At 35.9% G+C, this 17,855-nt stretch overlaps 2 protein-coding genes across 3 annotated transcripts; both read right to left on the bottom strand.

Moving 5' to 3' along the window:
- Positions 1-2,480: 2,480 nt before the first annotated feature.
- On the bottom strand, positions 2,481-5,923 carry LOC107496345 (cytochrome b561 and DOMON domain-containing protein At5g35735). The gene is made up of 4 exons (XM_016117577.3): positions 5,457-5,923; positions 4,512-4,935; positions 3,740-3,997; positions 2,481-2,939 (listed from the first exon to the last, which is right to left on the bottom strand). The coding sequence occupies exons 1-4, from the start codon at positions 5,792-5,794 to the stop codon at positions 2,634-2,636; spliced, it is 1,326 nt and encodes a 441-aa protein (XP_015973063.1). The 5' UTR covers positions 5,795-5,923; the 3' UTR covers positions 2,481-2,633.
- Positions 5,499-9,984, bottom strand: LOC107496343 (pentatricopeptide repeat-containing protein At4g37170-like). 2 transcript variants are annotated; one of them, XM_021126934.2, is made up of 3 exons: positions 6,987-9,984; positions 6,412-6,618; positions 5,499-5,648 (listed from the first exon to the last, which is right to left on the bottom strand). In XM_021126934.2, exon 1 carries the CDS (start codon positions 9,743-9,745, stop codon positions 7,580-7,582), a length of 2,166 nt encoding a protein of 721 aa, XP_020982593.2. In that variant the 5' UTR covers positions 9,746-9,984; the 3' UTR covers positions 5,499-5,648; positions 6,412-6,618; positions 6,987-7,579. The 2 variants fall into 2 exon arrangements, with proteins under 2 accessions (XP_020982593.2, XP_052108228.1); XM_052252268.1 differs by having other exon boundaries at positions 6,412-9,984.
- Positions 9,985-17,855: the final 7,871 nt, after the last annotated feature.

The following is a 17,855-nucleotide window of genomic DNA, read 5'->3' as shown; positions in this document are numbered from 1 at the left end:
TAGTTTAATATTTAGTTGTTGAATCTTCTTCACATAGGTCGAATTCTCATATTTATTATTGTAATGCAATTTTTTGGGTTGACTTTTATTTCGAGCTGTGTGAGCATGAATTCCAGGGATTTTCCTGCTTTCTCATCTCTTCTTTTACATTTCAAATTCGACATAAAACTCAATTTATGGTTGTCTTGAGTTTCTCGGTAAATATAGAACAAAAATATTCTTATTTGGTCAATAATTGATATTTTTAGACTACAAAAAATTATAACGAAATTCTGATATAGAATATGCTCACTCTTTCTGAATATATCGTTTTTTATGTTTTGACAGACACAGTTCTAAAACTCTATGAACATCATAGTGCATAGAATTACAAACGAAAACGAATTTTTATACATATAATTCACTCCCTCGTAAGTATTCTGTATAATTTTACTATTATGATACATCACTAAATTTATGATACCCTCTACCACATCAAAAACACACTCAAACAACTCTTCTCTTCGCAATAAAATTGTACTGAACTTTGCTTTATATAGGAAGAACACTTAGCACGTTCCTCACGTATTGCATCTCCAAGCAATTAGATTCAGACACGTGTTACCACGGCCTCACGTGTTGCATCTCATGTCATCATACCCCTTATGTGTTGAGTCAGCACACTCCCTCGCATGTTGGCAGCACGCTCCCCATGTGTTGAACCTGCCCTTTTGACATATCCACCAATTTACAAATACACCAAATACATTCATTTCCAACCAAAACACCAATAATGTTTTCATATTATAAAAAATGAGCATATAAAATCCTTTTTTTAGTTTTTATAAAGAAAATAGTTTTTTATTGGTCAAATACAATCATAGTTATTAAAATCGGATCGAATCGGCTGATTTGATAAAAAAAACCAATGAATCGAATTCTATATCGATCCAACTCGGAGTGAATTATTAAAAACCGATCAAATTTTAGAAAGATTGGTTCGACTGAACTACTTAAAATTGAAAATTTGTTAGACAAGGTTCAAACCCCTATCCTCATAAACAGAAGTATCCTTCACAGCCACTAGGCTGTTATGATATTTGNNTTTCAATAAATACTTGTAGAGTTAATACTCAATTTGGTCCCTGAATTTACACGTGAGTCTCAATTTAGTCCTTTAAATTTCAATTGTCTCTATTTAGTCCCCAAAGTTTATAAAAGTGCCTCGTATTAGTCCCTGAGACGATTTTTAGTATAAAAACGTTAACACTGTTATAGACTATCAAATGTCACGTTAAAACTTGTAAAATGATGCAGTTTTGATTTTGGCATTTAAATAGCTCAAAAACGGCATCGCATCACTTGTTTTGTTAGGTAAAATTTTAATAAACACCATTTACGATGTTTTTTTTTTATTATTTAAGTGCCAAAACTAAAACGACATCATTTTACAAAGTTTAGTGTGACATCTGACTATTCACGACAGTGTTCTGTTAACGTTTATACGTTGAAAATTGTTTAAAAAACTAATATGAGTTATGTTAATAAAATTTAGGGACTAAATAAAGGTAATTGAAACTTTAGGGACTAAATTAAGGCTTGTATGTAAGTTCAGGGACCAAATTAAATATTATCTCATACTTGTAGTATATAATAGTATAATAGATATAAACTAATTAATAAATTATTGAAATTTAAAAATAATAGTTATTTTAATATAAAAATAAAATAAAAATATTTATGATAGAGTAAAAATAACAAAATATTTATTGTTTCTATTCTATATTATTTTAAAATAGTTTAATATTTTTAAAATATTAGTAAAAGTTAGTGAAAACATGTATTTTAAATTTTAATTTTAAATTTTTAACTATTTTTTATTTTTTATTTATATAGGACCGGATTAACCGGTTTAACCAGTAATTCATCGGTTGAACCAATAACTCAGTGACCTAATAATCTAACCAGTTTGATCACCGGTTCAATTTTGACAACTATGGATAAAATTTAAAAGTCTTTTATAATGTTATGAAAGTAAATGCTAACATAACAAAATATAATAGATGTCCTTTACAGAAAAGAAAAATGAGGTAGTCTAATTTATTAACTAAATTATTATTAATTTCAAATTTTCAATATTTAATTTGTTTTTTCTAGTTTAGCGTTTCACCAGCCAAAATTTTCTATTCATGTATTATATCTAACAAAAACACACAGCAAAACTAAAAGGTTATGTTTTACAATATTACATTTCAATTTACCTTTTCTAGGATTTTACTCAAAAGAAGTATTACACAATAAAAAAAAAAAATCTGATATACAAAAGTTTGGATGGGTGGATTGTTCAACATAAATCAATCTATTAAATTTAATGCAAATTTCCAAAATCATTTAAGTAGTTTGTTTAGTATAGTTTTTTTTTTTTTACTTAATTTCCCATTAAATTCAATACAAAAATTTATTGATATATAACATTAAAAAAATTATATTATTGTCTTAGACAAATATCAAAGCAATGCTTCCTTACTTTCCACAAAACCCAAAAATAATAAGAAAAAAAATCAACTTCTAATTTCAATTATAAAATGGGCAAAAAGAAAAAAAGAACACATTATTGAAGCAAGATTTTTGCAGCCTCTTGTGTACATGCATGGCTACTGTTTGTTTTGTGTGGGATTATTACTAGTCTTGTTTTCTTTTGGTGGAATTGAGATTGCTGGTAGCTTCAACATGAAACGTAGCCATGTGACAACCTCAAAAGTGAGTATAATGGCACCTAAAAACGCAATGATTCCAATGTATGCCCATTTCCATCCAACTCCTCCTTTCAACATTGAAATCCCTTTGAATATGTTTATGACTATGATTGCAAGTAGTCCATAGCCAAGAAAATGATGGTACATATTCCAGTATTTCCTATAATCATCAGTAATCTTCGGCTTTAACCGAAATGCCAACATCTGAAAATGCACAAAATTCACTACACTAGATTAGTATGCATGCTTCAATACAAAAATACAGGGTTGAGACAAAGACAAAGGGTAACTGACTAACTGTATGTGTGTCAGTGTGTGCCTAGATGTGGCTGAAAATGAGCCAAATTTGTCAGGCCGGTCCGTTAAGCCCGTCAAAAGGGTCCGTTAAGCCCGTCAAAAGGCAGATATTTTAAGCCCGCCAAACTCGTACTGCCAAATTCGGGGAAGGGGGTGGTTTGGTAGTACGTAACAGCTTGCCAGACCAGATTATTTATTTATTTATTTTATAAAAGAAGAGTGAATACTGCAAAAATATATATAAAGAAAATTACAAATTAGAATTTTCATACACACCACTTTCACCTTTTACCTTTTTTATTCTTTTTTTTTCATCATTTTTGTTATTTTTCCTTTTCCAAACACACAGTGTGTCTAACTCAGTTTATCATAATTAAACTAGTTTTTTATCAAATGTCTCTATATTTTTGTATAATAACAATATCTAAGCAGATAAAATAGAGACAATAAGAACAATTTAAATCGTTTTTCTTAATATTTCATTTTATTGTCTGTAAATCGAAGCCTCAAATCACCCTAAACAGTTAACTACTAATGTCATAACTATTTACTATAATATATCATTATCCTGAAATTTTATTGGTTAAATCTGCATAAAAATTAGCTTCATCTTACATACAAATATATATGTGCATGCATGGCTTTATTAAGATATAAATTGTAGAAATCAAACTACAGACAAAAAAGAGAGAGAAGAAGAATATTACTTGGATTGTGCTAAATGTGAAAATGAGAATGCCAAAGGTTCGATGCGTGTGGAAGGTGTAATACTCTGAAGACCTTCCAAGACTAAGACCAATAGCCCAACCAGCAGTGCCAATTAGAAAACCAGTTAATTGGAAACCAACGTGGATATTGAACCAAACTTTGTCCCAAATAAATGGAAACACTCTAAAGTACCGAGCTATTATTACTCCAATTGGTAGTAGTGTTCCCCACCCTATGATGTTTAGAACTCCATGCACCTGATTAATTCATTCAATTCCAACCACAAAAAACATTACTTATGTATATATGTATTGTATGTCTCTACAAAGCACACAAGCAAAGAATTTATTCTCAATATATAATACCCATTACTATTGTTTATTGATGATGCATGCTTACTGGGTATAAATATATAAATAATGAGGTATATGAAATAAAAAAGTAAGGTTCATGGTATGAATACACTTGTACGTCTTAAGAAGAAAAAAAAGCAACATATAAATTTGAAGAATCCATCATGCAAAGATATGTATGTAAATTTAGAAGGGAAAAAAATTAGTTATAAATCAAATCATATTAAACGTTATATCAGTTGTATTATTTGAACATATACGGAGATGTCTTTATGTAAAGATAACAGATGAGAACCATTAGATGATTTGATATGTCTAACTAAATTATCTAACATAATACAATGCAACATCTTGGTTATGATTTTCACATGAAGACATCAGTAGCCACCTCGGAATATAAACGTGATAAGAAACTTACTGATCTAAGGAAACTCCGGTTCTGACCGTAGCTTTGGCCATCGGGAGAAGTGATGTTAATTGTCTCAGTGCTATCCACATTCTGAAGGGTGACTCTGTGCTGCAATGGTTGGTCACCATTAACATTATCTCCAACTTGCCACACATGGTTCAGCCTAGTTATGTTATACTCTGGAAAAGGAAGGATCAACTTTGCATACAGAGTAGTGCATTGCTTAGTGCTATTGCTCCATGCTTGCATATCCAACACATTTAGCCCAAACTCTGATGCAGACGTCGGCCAAAGCCTGCAACCCTTTCTTGTCTCTTTGGTTACGTCATACGTGTGCACATCCGTCGTCCCCTTGTTGTGTTTGATGGCTATGATGGCTTTGGTTCCCACCATCTGTGGCTTCTTTCCTGGGTTCACACCCCATGCTACCCACCTATTTGCATAAATACAAGTTTTGAATCTGATATGTTCTTATCATAAATAAGAAAAAAAGATTAAAGACAAATGTTAGGTGAGTAAATTTTTCTTATATCATTTGCATTATATTTGAGCCAACATTAACATTTTTCTTTATAGAAAATGAAATTTAACATTAGGGATGAAATAGACCAGAGACAATCTAAGTTTTGACCCGACCTATCTTTTCAAAAGCCTGATTAACTTGTGAGCATATATAATGATAGCCACCATAGACTCCAACATATATAAATTAGTTATGTTATAATTAAAAAATGCAATGAATAAGGTTTGAACTTTTAATCATCAATGAACAAAAAAAAAAAGTTATAACTAATGAACTACTTATTTTAATGATAAAAATGAATAAATTAGATTGCATTCATAAGATAATAATATAAAACAACTGTACGTTAATGACTTGGTACATTGGAATTAAACACTGATATGCATATCAGACTAGAAGTATTCATGCATCATACACTAATAACTACCCACCCTTCATAGTTTCTGAGCTTTGCCCGGAAAAAGATCTCAATGAGTGTGCCATTGACGGTGGTGGTGTTGGTGCTGTTGTTGGTGGTGGTCAAATTGCTGTAGTTCCAGGCAAACTCGGCGTCTAGAGTGCGCAATTTCTTGCAGCCTGATACATTGAATTTCCTTGCTTGAAGTTGATCAGCAAAGTCATCACTGCAGTATAATAGAGGATTTGTTGGACCATAATTGTTATCACCAAATGCAACAATGGAGAGAAAACCCAAAACCAAAATGGTTATTAGTGGTGGTAAGGTAGTTTTAGAAGAAGATGGCATGCTTCGTTGGCCTTTGTTCATCATCTTTGTTTCTTTTTCTTTTGGTTTTTTATGGTAAGAGGGAATATATATATAGATAGAAAAATCAGTACTTTAAGTCTTTCTTTGGTGTAACAAAGAGTTTTATAACAGCTATGTTCTTTCTTTTTTGCTTTTTCTCTTTTTCTCCAAAGAGATTGGCAAGATACTTCCCCATCCAAGAGGATAAGAATTTATACACCTAATATAATTCACCAATATATGTTAGGTACAAAAGTCATTTTTAATTACCAAAATTAGAGTGTTGTTTGTTGTCAAATTAATTAATATTAATTCACCAATTTAGATTTTAATATAATCTTTGTTCTATTATCAAACTAACTCTTTTTTGTTTTATCTTCCAATTAAGTGATAATAAATATAGCAACCACGTTTAAGGTTGCATTGAGTTAGCATCCATAGATACCATAGAACATAAATATGTTTGATTACATTGAAACAAAAACATAAAAAATAAGACATAAGTATTATATCTTAATGTGTCATGTCTTCAAAAAGATAAATGAAGCAAGCTAGGTCGTGTATCACATTGAATCGTTTTCTCAGAACACTTTCTGAAAAGAAACTAAAGAATACAGGAATATGGAGATTATGATGCTTACGTGATAGGTAGGAAACTCTCTCAAACATGTCCTGAGATCCTGAAACAGTAAGTTGCTGATGCATAAATGTATTCATTCCTTTAAGAGGCAGCCACCTACGTTTCATTTCATGCAAATCTTGTATTGGATAATTGGAATACGAGACAAAGTGGCGCTCATCTTTATCCATAATTCCATATATACCCACGTACCAAAATATTCAGCTACCTAAACCCATAAGAGAAAAATAAGAAAGAAATGATTCAGCTAACAAATACTTTATAAAAATTATACCTTTCTTTATAATTGCATTAAGTACTAAGTAAGGAGAATATCTATAAGATAAAATGTTCTTCTTCTTCTTGCTCTTCTTCTCATACATCACATAAAAGGTACAATACAGTATCTAACAAATAAAATTATATTTGTAGAAATTAATTCCTATACAGTAAAAGTGACTCTGAGGAGGCACTGCAGTGAAATGCAGTTCACATATTTTTTTTAACAATAATATGATTTCAAAGATTAGAAACTTATGATTTTATTGAAGAATTTATCTGACTTCGGAAATCAGATAAAAGGTTGAAGAATATAACTTCGTTTTGTTTTTTAACATGCCCTGAAGTTTCCAGATGATTCTTGCAGCTAACATTACTTGGGCCTCATCTCCATATTCAATTCTTGTTAGAAATCACCATTTATCACCTTCACACTTTTTTATGCAAGAGCTTGAACCATTTTCCACCTTAATTACCCTTTGAGGGGCAGATGCAGAAGGCCAAGAAAAACTGACTTTAACTTGCAATAGGGACATCTTCCAGAAGAACATTGCAACAGATAAATTGAAATGCTAATAAGTTACCACTTTTACATGGAGTTAAATACAGAACCCACAAATAACCCTGCCTTGCTGTATATACATAATTCATAAATGAATAATACTCCTGCGACATATACTCTCCTGAGATCCCTCTCTTTATCAATAGGTGGTCCTGTACAGCATAATTCCATCATTTATTGAACATTTCATGCCTCGTTGCAATGTGGCATCTGAAAATTTTGCTTGATAGAGGTACCCTCTTAAACGATAGGGATAGAGGAAAAGATGATTGTCAATGCAATCCCCCAAGGCTGCTTTCTGGCAAAATCATATATTGAAGATGTCATTACACTCATGCTTAGCACGACGTTACCAATAGTCTTGGCATGAGCAGCTTCCATCCTCAAAATAATGAAATCTATTTGAATCTCTCACTATTATTTTTCTTTGAACAATCTTTGATATATATTTCATGGCGGTGTGACAATCTACGCAAGTTCTTAAATTTTTATAAACCTTGATAGGAGTTCCTGGAGGGGTTGAAATGATTCCAAAGGCAACGGCAAGCTTCTCACTGTGGTAAACAAGGTTTTGCTCTTTCTGCTCCTCCTCCACATCACGTAGCACAAAGTTTGTGTCCGGAATATAGCCTTTCTCCTTCATTTTCTTTGAGATTTCTCCTAGGAATGCATGAATATCACATATTTTGGAGTGGGATGTATCTCCTACCAGGAAGACATGCACCTGTCTCTTGATCTCAGTCCAGCTCTTACCCGGCTTCTTCACTATTCCCCTACTTTCCATAGCCTTCCTAACCTTGGCTTCCTCAGTCCACAGACCGGCATTAGCGTAAATATTAGCTAAAGTGATGTACGTAGCTGGGTCCTCTGGCTCTATCTCAAATAATGCATTTGCTGCCCTTTCAGCCAATTCAAGGTTTCCATGTATTCTACATCCTCCAAGTAAGGCTGCCCAAAGGAACTTATCAGGTTTTATTGGCATTTTATCAATGATATCCTCTGCCTCTTTAAACCGTCCAGATCGTGCCAATAAATCAATAACACATGCATAATGATCTGCAGTATGCATCAACCCATGCTTCTCCTTTATTGAATGGAAATATTCTAAACCGTTGTCCACTAACCCAGCATGAGTACAAGCAGAAAGAACCCCAACAAAGACAACTTGATCGGGCTTAGTACCTGATCGAAGCAATAATTCAAATAACCGAAGAGCTTCGTCTGGTTGACCATTCTGAGCATAACCAGCAATAAGAGAAGTCCATGATACCAAACCTGGCCGAGGCATTTGGTTGAACACCCTTCTGGCATTTTCAATATTCCCACACTTTGAGTACAAATGAACAAGTGCACTCACGGCATACGAACACGGGTCACACCCTGTTCGGACCATGTAACTGTGAACCTCCTTTCCTAAGTGTTCAACAGCATGGCCAGCACATGCATTTAAAACTCCAGCAAATGTATACTCATTTGGCCTAATGCCTGACCCCATCAACTCTCTGAATAAGGAAAATCCCTCTTCCTTTCTTCCATCTTCAAAACATCTATGAATCATGGTAGTCCATGAGACTACATCTTTGTTTGCCATCTTATAAAAGATACCCCTAGCTTCATTCAAGCTCCCACATTTGCCATACAAATCCAAAAGTGCACTCCAAACTACCTCGTCCGAGTCCAAACCAGTTCGTGTCAAGTAGCCATGAATCTCCTTCCCAAGACGCAAACAAAGAATCGCAGCTGAAGCAGCCAGAGCACTCGACAAGGTGAACTTATTCGAATTCGAACTCTCGTGATTCTGCATGCTTCTAAACAACTCCAGAGCTTCCCAAGGACAACCATGCCTGACATAACCAGATATTACAGCGTTCCAGGAGAAGTTATCTCTTTGGGGCATTTCATCAAACAGTTTTCTAGCTTGTTGAAGGCGTCCAATTTTGGCATACCCAGCAATCATGGTGTTCCAAGAGCACAAATCCCTGTGAATCATTTCATCAAACAGCTTCTGGGCATCACCGAGGCTGCCACATTTGGAATACAAATCAAGCAAACGATTTGAGATGGCGATCCCAGGAACAAACTCGGAAGCTTTGGTGTGAGCATGGACCATTTTACCCTCTTGGAGAGCTCGATGGCGAACGCAAGCGGCGATGAGGGTAGAGTAAATGCGAGGGGAGGGTCGATGAATTTGGTGGAGTAACTCAATGGCTTCGTTGAGACAATTTCGTTGACACAAAACATCGATGGCCTCTTCGAAATTGTTACCATCGCAACGTTCATTGAATCGTGACTGAGGAAGACTCTGACTCTTCTGGAATGAAAAGCTCCTCTTGAAATTTCTGAACTTGTGCATCCCTCTTTCCTCAACACCATAACAAATTGATCTTACCAATTTCTTCGGTGGTTTAGTTAGTAGCTCTGTTGCCCCTCGCAGCGCTTTCAACAGAGACGAAGTAGACGAACCGTGCAGTAGCAAGGAGAGGGGCGCGGGTGAGGTGACCGAGAGAAGAAGCATTGAAGATTGAAGAATAAATCAATAAAATATTTAAAAATAAAACTCACGAAGCACTGATGCAAGCAAGCAGTGGCTAGTGAGGGAGGAGCCGAGGAGTGCTTACTGTAGAGGTGAGCAACGGCGACATGAGCAGAGGCCGGAGACCGAAGAGGCGAGCCGACAAAATGACGACGGCGATGTGTCCGACCAGATATGCCACGGCGAGGGGAAGAGGAGAGGGTGAGTGGCAGCTGGTGGTGGCTGGCTGATGAGTGTGACAAGTTTGAATCGTGGGGAGGTTCGGTCAAGAGAAACTGTTTCGGTTTTTTTTTTTAATTAAAACGACGTAGTTTAGGGGGATTTAATCCTGAACCAGATAACTCTCAAAATTCAAAAACCGGACCCGTTTATGCAGAAGATGAAAACAAAGAATTATTTAATTGTGTATATTCTTCATACATTAATATAAAGAATAATATTATCTATTTATACAAAATTGACTGTAAATATAAAATAGTTAAAACAATAAATTTTTTTAGGTGATTTCATTAACCGTCAGAAGATAAGTTAGCATAACTAACTTTGTTTTTAGAAAATTTTTGGGTAATTTCGTTAATCAGTCAGAAAATAAGTTAGCATAACTAACTTTGTTTTTAGAAAAAATGTGAATAAGTTGCAAATGTAATAAAATGAAAAAAGATGTGATAAAGAAATTTATTACAGAGAAAAGGATAAATAGGTGCTTGACTTTTTCGATCATAAATATTTAAATTTTCGACGATTTGAAAATATATTTAAGTTCTCAATCTTCTTAAAACTTAAACAAATCGATCCTTCTGTTTACTTGGATTTGTCAGACCCAACAAAGAAATTAAACATGGCTTCTGTTGTATTGACTTGACCGATATACGGATGTACACGTGGAAGAATTTTTAAAATGGGATAAATTAGATCTAAGGATTGATATGTCCAAATTTTAAAAATATTAAGAATTTAAATGTATTTTGAAATCTTCATGGATTTAAATGTTTATGGGTCAAAATGTCAATCACCTATTTATCCATTTCTCTTTTATTATATTTGTTGGATTGAATTTGTTTGTGTATAGATTGGTGTGATTTTCTTTGGTGTTGTCATGGTAAGAGAAAAATAATGGTTTAATATGCTTTCTCAAATTAAAGAATAAAAAAAAGTCAAAAACACCAAGTTTAAAAAGATGAAAGTAACATGAAAAATTTAGAACACTCTCTTAGGGTTTCTCCACAAGTGGAGGACCTCATGCAAAGAAGCACTAAAAAGGTCAAAATCCGTAGTGAAGTTGATATAAATCAACCCGTAAAAAGCATGGATATGAGTGTTGAAAATATCTTTGAGATCTCACCTAATCTTAAGGCATCTTATAAGGACTCCTTATTGACTCCAACTGGTCCCATGGTGGAAGACATGGCTGAGGCTCTTGATGATGTTGATGAAGATGCATCGGACCCGGAAGACCGGTGGTACAAGTATGAAGAGGAGGTGTCGAAAGGCATAGTTTTGAAAATCGAACCGAACCGACCAGTTCAACTGAGTTAATCGGGAATCGGTTATATGGTCGGTTCGGTTGACTGTAAAAACTGATTGGTAAAAAATCGGTCAAAAATGGCCGAACCGATAGTTAACTGGTGAACCGCCAGAATCGGCCGAATTTTTTAAGAGTTTTCGGTTCAGGGCTAGACTTAAAATGTTGCCGCTTTAGAGAAGAATCCAGCCCCAAACCCCCTTGGAAGCTGCAGCCACCATCCTCCCTTTGTTTCTCTGACTCAAAGGTGAACACAACCATAACCCCTTTTCCACAGCAACACCCAGGCACCATCCACTCTTCATCGCCGAACTCTTTTCCTCACCGGGAGGGTGCTGTCGTCGCTCAACGTTCATCTTCTCCTCGCCCTATTCTCGTCGTCTGCTCGTGGTTGCTCGATCCTCGTCTCCGGCGATGTTCCTCCCTCGCTGTCAGCTTAGCTCCTCCCTTGCCAGATCTGCTCAGAGCTAATGTTTGCATCACCATCTCTGCCCTGGTCATCAATCCCTCCTCTATCTTCATCGTTGTCAGGCGCTCTCTTGTGTCTCTGTCATCGTGCCATCACCCCCCAGAAGTGGTCTCTACAGATCGGCCCTCTTCTCGCCGTTGCCGCGCTCGGAGCTCTTCTCGCCGTCGCATCTCTCTCTTCAAGCTCTCTGTATCTTGACGATTGGATTTTTGACGGTTTAGAATTTCTCAAATAAAATCTCGTTGCAAGTATAGTTTCTAAACCAATCACTAATCCTTTCATACAAAAAGTTGTTTGTCACTAAAACAAACCCCTAAAATTTATAAACCGAAGTATTGAAACCTCGGGTCGTTCTCCCTAGGAATTACAATAAAGTGTCTTGTTATTGGTTGTGAATTATTTTGGATTTTGATAAGAAGTATGAAAGATAAATGGCAAGAAAGTAAACTAAGGCCTAAAAAGGTCTTGGCAAGGGTTGGTGGTCAAGGATCTCTATCCTAATCACTAACCACAATATGAGAATTGGCAAGGATTAATCTCATTAAATCATCCTCTAACTAGTTAGTAAAGGAAAGTCAAATGAGCTATATCAATCCTAGTCCATAACTCCTAACTCTCCACTAATTCAATTAGTGAGAACTAGAGTCAATGGATCCCAATCATCAATCACTTGGACATTAGTAACTCAAGAGGTCCTAAGTTACCTTTCCAAGCCAAGAGTATAAAATCCTACTCTAAAATCCAACCAAGCATTTCATCAAACACTTGGAAGGCATAAAAGGAAAACATAGTAAATCAACAACAAGAACAAAATCTAACAACAATTATTGAAAGGAATTAACAACACAAATCAAAAGGAACACAATTATTATGATTTACCTTGAATTGAATTGAAAGATAAAGGAAGGAACAAAAGTGGATCTATAATCAAAGTATAAGAACAACATAAAGGAAATTACAACAAAGGAATAGGAGAAGAATGAATGTAACTACAAGGAATTGAGAAGATAGAAGTAGAAGAAGATGAATCTAAATCTAGATCTAAGAACTAGACCTAATCCTAATCCTAATTCTAGAGAGAAGTGAGAGCTTCTTCTCTCTAGAAACCAATTCTAACTACTAAACTAAACTATTATCTCCTAATTAGTCTATATGTGTGAATGTGTGTCAATGTGTTTTTATCCCCTTCAATCCTTGACTCTTATATGCATTTTGGCGCCAAAGTTGGTTGCTGAAACCTTCCAAAATCGTCAGGCACGTGTTGCTTAAGTGAGGTCATGTGCCATCATCGGCGCGTGCGCGCATGGTACGCGTGCGCGTCCTTGGCCTGTTTCGCAATGTGCGCGTGAGCGCCTTGTGCGCGTGCGCGTGCATGGCCTGGATCAATTCTTTGGCTTTTTGTGCTTCTCTCCACTTGCATGCTCTCTTCCTTGCTTCCTTTGATCCATGCCTAGCCTATTTCAACCTGAGATTACTAGCAAACACAACAAGGCATCTTATGGAATCAAAGAGAAACTTAGAATTCATCAAAATAAGGATTGAAAAGCATGTTTTTACACTTAAGCACAAATATGGGAGAGATAACAAAACCATGCTAATTCATAGGCTAAATGTGACAAAAGGTTATCAAAATACTCTAAATTCAATACAAAACAAACCGTCAAATTGGGGTTTGTCATATCTCTCCCACGGTTGCTTACTCACAGTAGCAACCCTTGCTTTCACTTTCATCTTCCGAAAGTTGTTGAAGTCCACTGTCCTTCTAACTGAGTTAATTTTTCTAGCTTTGAGTTAATTTTTCTGAAATAATTTTGTTGAATGTTGATGGTTTTTTGTTAATTTTTTGTTTTATTGTCCAATTGTAATGGATTCTAACTTCTGAGTTTGTCTTCTAAATTTCTGGATGTAATTGTTAAATGTTGATTGTGTTCTGAAATTGCATGTATCTTTTAACTTCTGAGATTGTCTTTTGAATTTTTGGATGTAATTGTTAAATGTAGATTGTGTTCTGAAATTGTATGTAACTTTTAACTTATGAGTTTGCTTCTGAATTTCTGAATGTAATTGTTAAATATTGATTGTGTTCTGAAATTGCATGTATGTTGGTTTGCTGATGTAATTAGAAATTGTATAATTTTTTGTTAATAATTCATATTTAGTTGTGGATTGTATTTAATTTGTGCAAGTTTGTGTTTGTGTTTGTGATGGTTGCTGATTATAAAAATATTTTAATTTAATTAAACCGGTTGAACTTCGGTTGAACCGTTAAACCGTTAAACCAGTCACCTTACCGGTTCATTGACCGGTTCGGTTTTCGCAACCTTGCCGAAAGGAGATAGCCCTTTGATCCATGTCCGGTGATCCATGTTTCTAAAGAAGAATTTGACGAATGGTGTAAACCTTGGCACGCGACGCTGATCGTTAAAGTCATGGGAAAGAGAGTCCATCTTGGATTTTTGGAACAACGTCTCAATAGAGATTGGGTCAGAAAAGGTAAGATCAATATTATTGATATGGATCGTGATTATTTTCTTGTTCATTTTTTAGAAGAGGAAGACTATTCACATGCACTTACTGGAGGACCATGGATGATCGCGGGCCACTACCTTATTGTCCAAAGATGGAGACCTTTCTTCCTCTCAACCGAAAACGTAGTCATGAAAATCGCAGCATGGGTCCGTATTCCTAACCTACCTATTGAATTATATAATCATTGTTTTCTATCAAGAGTTGGTTCTGCCATAGGCACCATGTTAAAGATTGATCGTACAACGTCTATTCATTCCCGCGGAAAATTTGCTAGAATATCCGTGAAAATCGATCTATCAAAAAAGATGGTGCCTAGAATCTCTGTCCTGGGAACTACTCTCAACATTACCTCATCTGTTTCTCTTGTGGAAGATATGGTCATAGGACAGAACATTGCCTTGAATCCCCTGTTAGCAATGACAACAATTACCATGAAAGTAACACCGCGGAAGAGATGGGAGGAATAGGAGTTAACACCGTCGCTGAGATGAAAGGTACTGAAATAACTCAGGTTTCCGATGCCGATCATGAACCAAGCAACAATCAAGGAGTAGTTTTGGAATCAAATCTTTCCAAAAAAATAATCAAGACCCGCCAAAATTTGGGCCGTGGATATTGGTAAGAAGGCAAGTAAGGAGGAAACATGAAAATAGTGCGGCGAAAATTAAGGGATCATACTTAAATAAGGAAGCTCACACTATTATGGAAAAGAAGAATACTAATAAAGGCCAACCCATCGAGAATGGCTCCAGATTTGATGCTTTAAATAAGGAAGATTTTGAAGGCACTAATGTAGAGCATAATAACGTGATGCATGAAGAGCCTTCCCATGGTGAAGACATGCTTATTGGGCTAAAAGAAAAAGGTATTCAAAAAGCCCACAATAATTAAATTGTGGTGAACCATATTCACAAAAAAATCCTTAGGCCAGGAGCATGAAAAAATTCACAAGCTAACCAAAAAAGGGCCTTTTTCAGAAAATGGGCCTAACCCTTCAAATAAGATTGCCAAAAATAAAAAATAAGGTAGGAGATCCATCAACTAATTTGAATGATAAGGCAAAAGAGCTTGCTTTGGTGTCACGTTCTGATTTCAGTAATAACGAAAAAGAGGCCAATTTGGAAGATATGAGGAGAATTCAAAAGGAGCAAAGCGAGGCGTTCGAAACTTCAAGGATGGCAAAAAACTTTCTGAAAACCTTTGTGGTTAGAAACAATTTTCTCAATCAAAACCCCTTTTCTCGGCAAGATGAGGAGATGTCAGAGATGGTAGAAGGGGGCCAGAGAAGTAAGATGCTGCTAGATAAGCCACCAGATATCCACATAGGTGAATCCAGCATGCACCATATGGAAGGAGTTCGGGTTAATCCGGAAAGGGCCAATGCTACCGAAAGGGTTAATACCCAGGAGTAAGTTGAGTCTCTGGTGACTTCTTTTTTTCTTATACTTATTTATAATGAGTTTGATTGTCTGGAATTGTAGAGGTGTGGGCTGTAAATCATTTCCTACTCTTATTAGAGATATTAAAAAAGAGTATGAAGCAACTTTTATTGTTCTTTTAGAGACCCATGTTAGTGGTGACAGAGGACATAAAATTAGGAAAAAAATTGGGTTTGACGGGTGTTTTGTTGAAGAGGCTAGAGGCTTTTCGGGTGGTATATGGTGCCTATGGGATACTGAAACCTAGAAGGTTGATATTCTACACCACCATATGCAATTTATACACATGAGGATAACTAGGAGAGACATTGCGCCTTGGGCCTTTACTGTTGTGTATGGTAGTCCGAATAGAAATCTTCGCAAGGAGCTCTGGAATCATCTATGCGCTCTAAGTACATGTAATAATATTCCTTGGTGTTTGTTAGGGGACTTCAATGCTATACTCCATTATTTTGAGAGGAAAGGGGGTTCCACTGATAATAATCGAAGAGCATGCCCTGACTTCTGAAACTGCCTTTCTGAATGTGGCCTGATGGATCTCGGGTATTCTGGGTGGCCTTTTACTTGGAAAAAGAGGAAGTCTAGTAGAGAGGTTAGATCGGGGTTTGAGTAATCTTGATTGGCAGATTCTGTTTCCAGAGGCCATAATTAAGCATCTCCCCATGTTTAAATCTGACCATTGTCCCCTCCTCCTCCAGCTTGCTCCTACTACTACTCCTAATAGAAGGAAGGGGCCTTTTAGATTCTTGGCGGCATGGTTAACACATCCTGACTTTGAGAGTATGGTGCGTACAAATTGGAAGATTCAAAACTCTTGGGCTGATGGAGTTAATGATTTTCAGGAGACCCTCAAGACTTGGAATCATGATGTTTTCAGAAATATCCAGAGAAGGAAAAGTAAAATTCTTAGGCGGCTTTAAGGCATAACTTCGAACCTCAATTCTAACAGCAACAGTTTCCTTGAAGAACTTCAAGAGATACTCTGAAAAGAATATCAGAATATTCTCAATCAAGAAGAGATGCTTTGGTACCAAAAAGCAAGATGCAAATGGATTGACATGGGAGATAGAAACACTAAATATTTTCATGGATCAACTATGGCTCAAAGAAGAAGAAACAAAATTGTATCCTTACAAAATGATGAGGATGTTTGGATTTCTGATTTATCCATTCTTGAAAATATGGCTACATCTTTCTATTCTTGCCTTTTTTTGATAACTTACCAGATTATCCTTTTATTCTTAAGAATAGTTTTCCTACCTTGTCTAATGATGATATGCATCGTATTGGTAGTTTTGTGACGCCTCAAGAGATTAAAAATATTGTCTTTAGCATGAGCGGCCTCAAAGCCCCCGGAAAAGATGGCATTCAAGCAATATTCTACCAAAGTAAATGGGATATAGTGGGATCATATCTATGCAGGCTAGTTGAAAATATATTCAGGAACCCTCAGGACATTGGTGAGCTCAATGAAACTTTGATAACGCTAATCCCCAAGGTTGAACTGGTCACGAACCTCAAGCAGATGAGACCCATCAGTCTATGTAATGTGTCGTATAAAATTATTACCAAAATCCTGACAAATATGCTACGACAGGTTATGGAAAAATTGGTAAAGCCTACTCAGTACAGCTTTGTCCCTGGAAGACATACCTCGGACAATATCATCATCACCCAGGAGGTTATCCACTCCATGAGAGGCAAAAAAGGCATGAAAGGATGGATGGCTATCAACATTGATTTGGAAAAAGCATATGACAGGATTAAATGGAGTTTCATCAGGAACACTCTTTTGGACATTGGTCTACCTCCACTCTTTATTAACTTGGTCTGCAATTGTATCACAACTGCAAAAATGAGAGTTCTATGGAATGGGGAGGCCTTAGAAGAGTTCACCCCCACTAGAGGGATTTGGCAAGGTGATCCCCTGTCCCCCTATATTTTTGTGCTCTGTATAAAAAGGTTATCCCAACTTATTAGCACAGCCTGTGATCATCAATTTTGGAAACCTATCAAGCTAAATAAAGACGGGCTGGCCTTATCTCATCTATGTTTTGTTGATGACTTGATTCTGTTCGCGGAAGCCAATGTGAGACAAGCAGAAATTATTAATAAAGTGCTGGAAGAATTTTG

This window comes from Arachis duranensis, chromosome 7, assembly GCF_000817695.3.
Source record: "Arachis duranensis cultivar V14167 chromosome 7, aradu.V14167.gnm2.J7QH, whole genome shotgun sequence".
NCBI classification, from domain to species: Eukaryota; Viridiplantae; Streptophyta; class Magnoliopsida; order Fabales; family Fabaceae; genus Arachis; species Arachis duranensis.
Note: the sequence above shows the minus strand (reverse complement) of the source record. Positions and strands in the feature narration are given on the sequence as shown.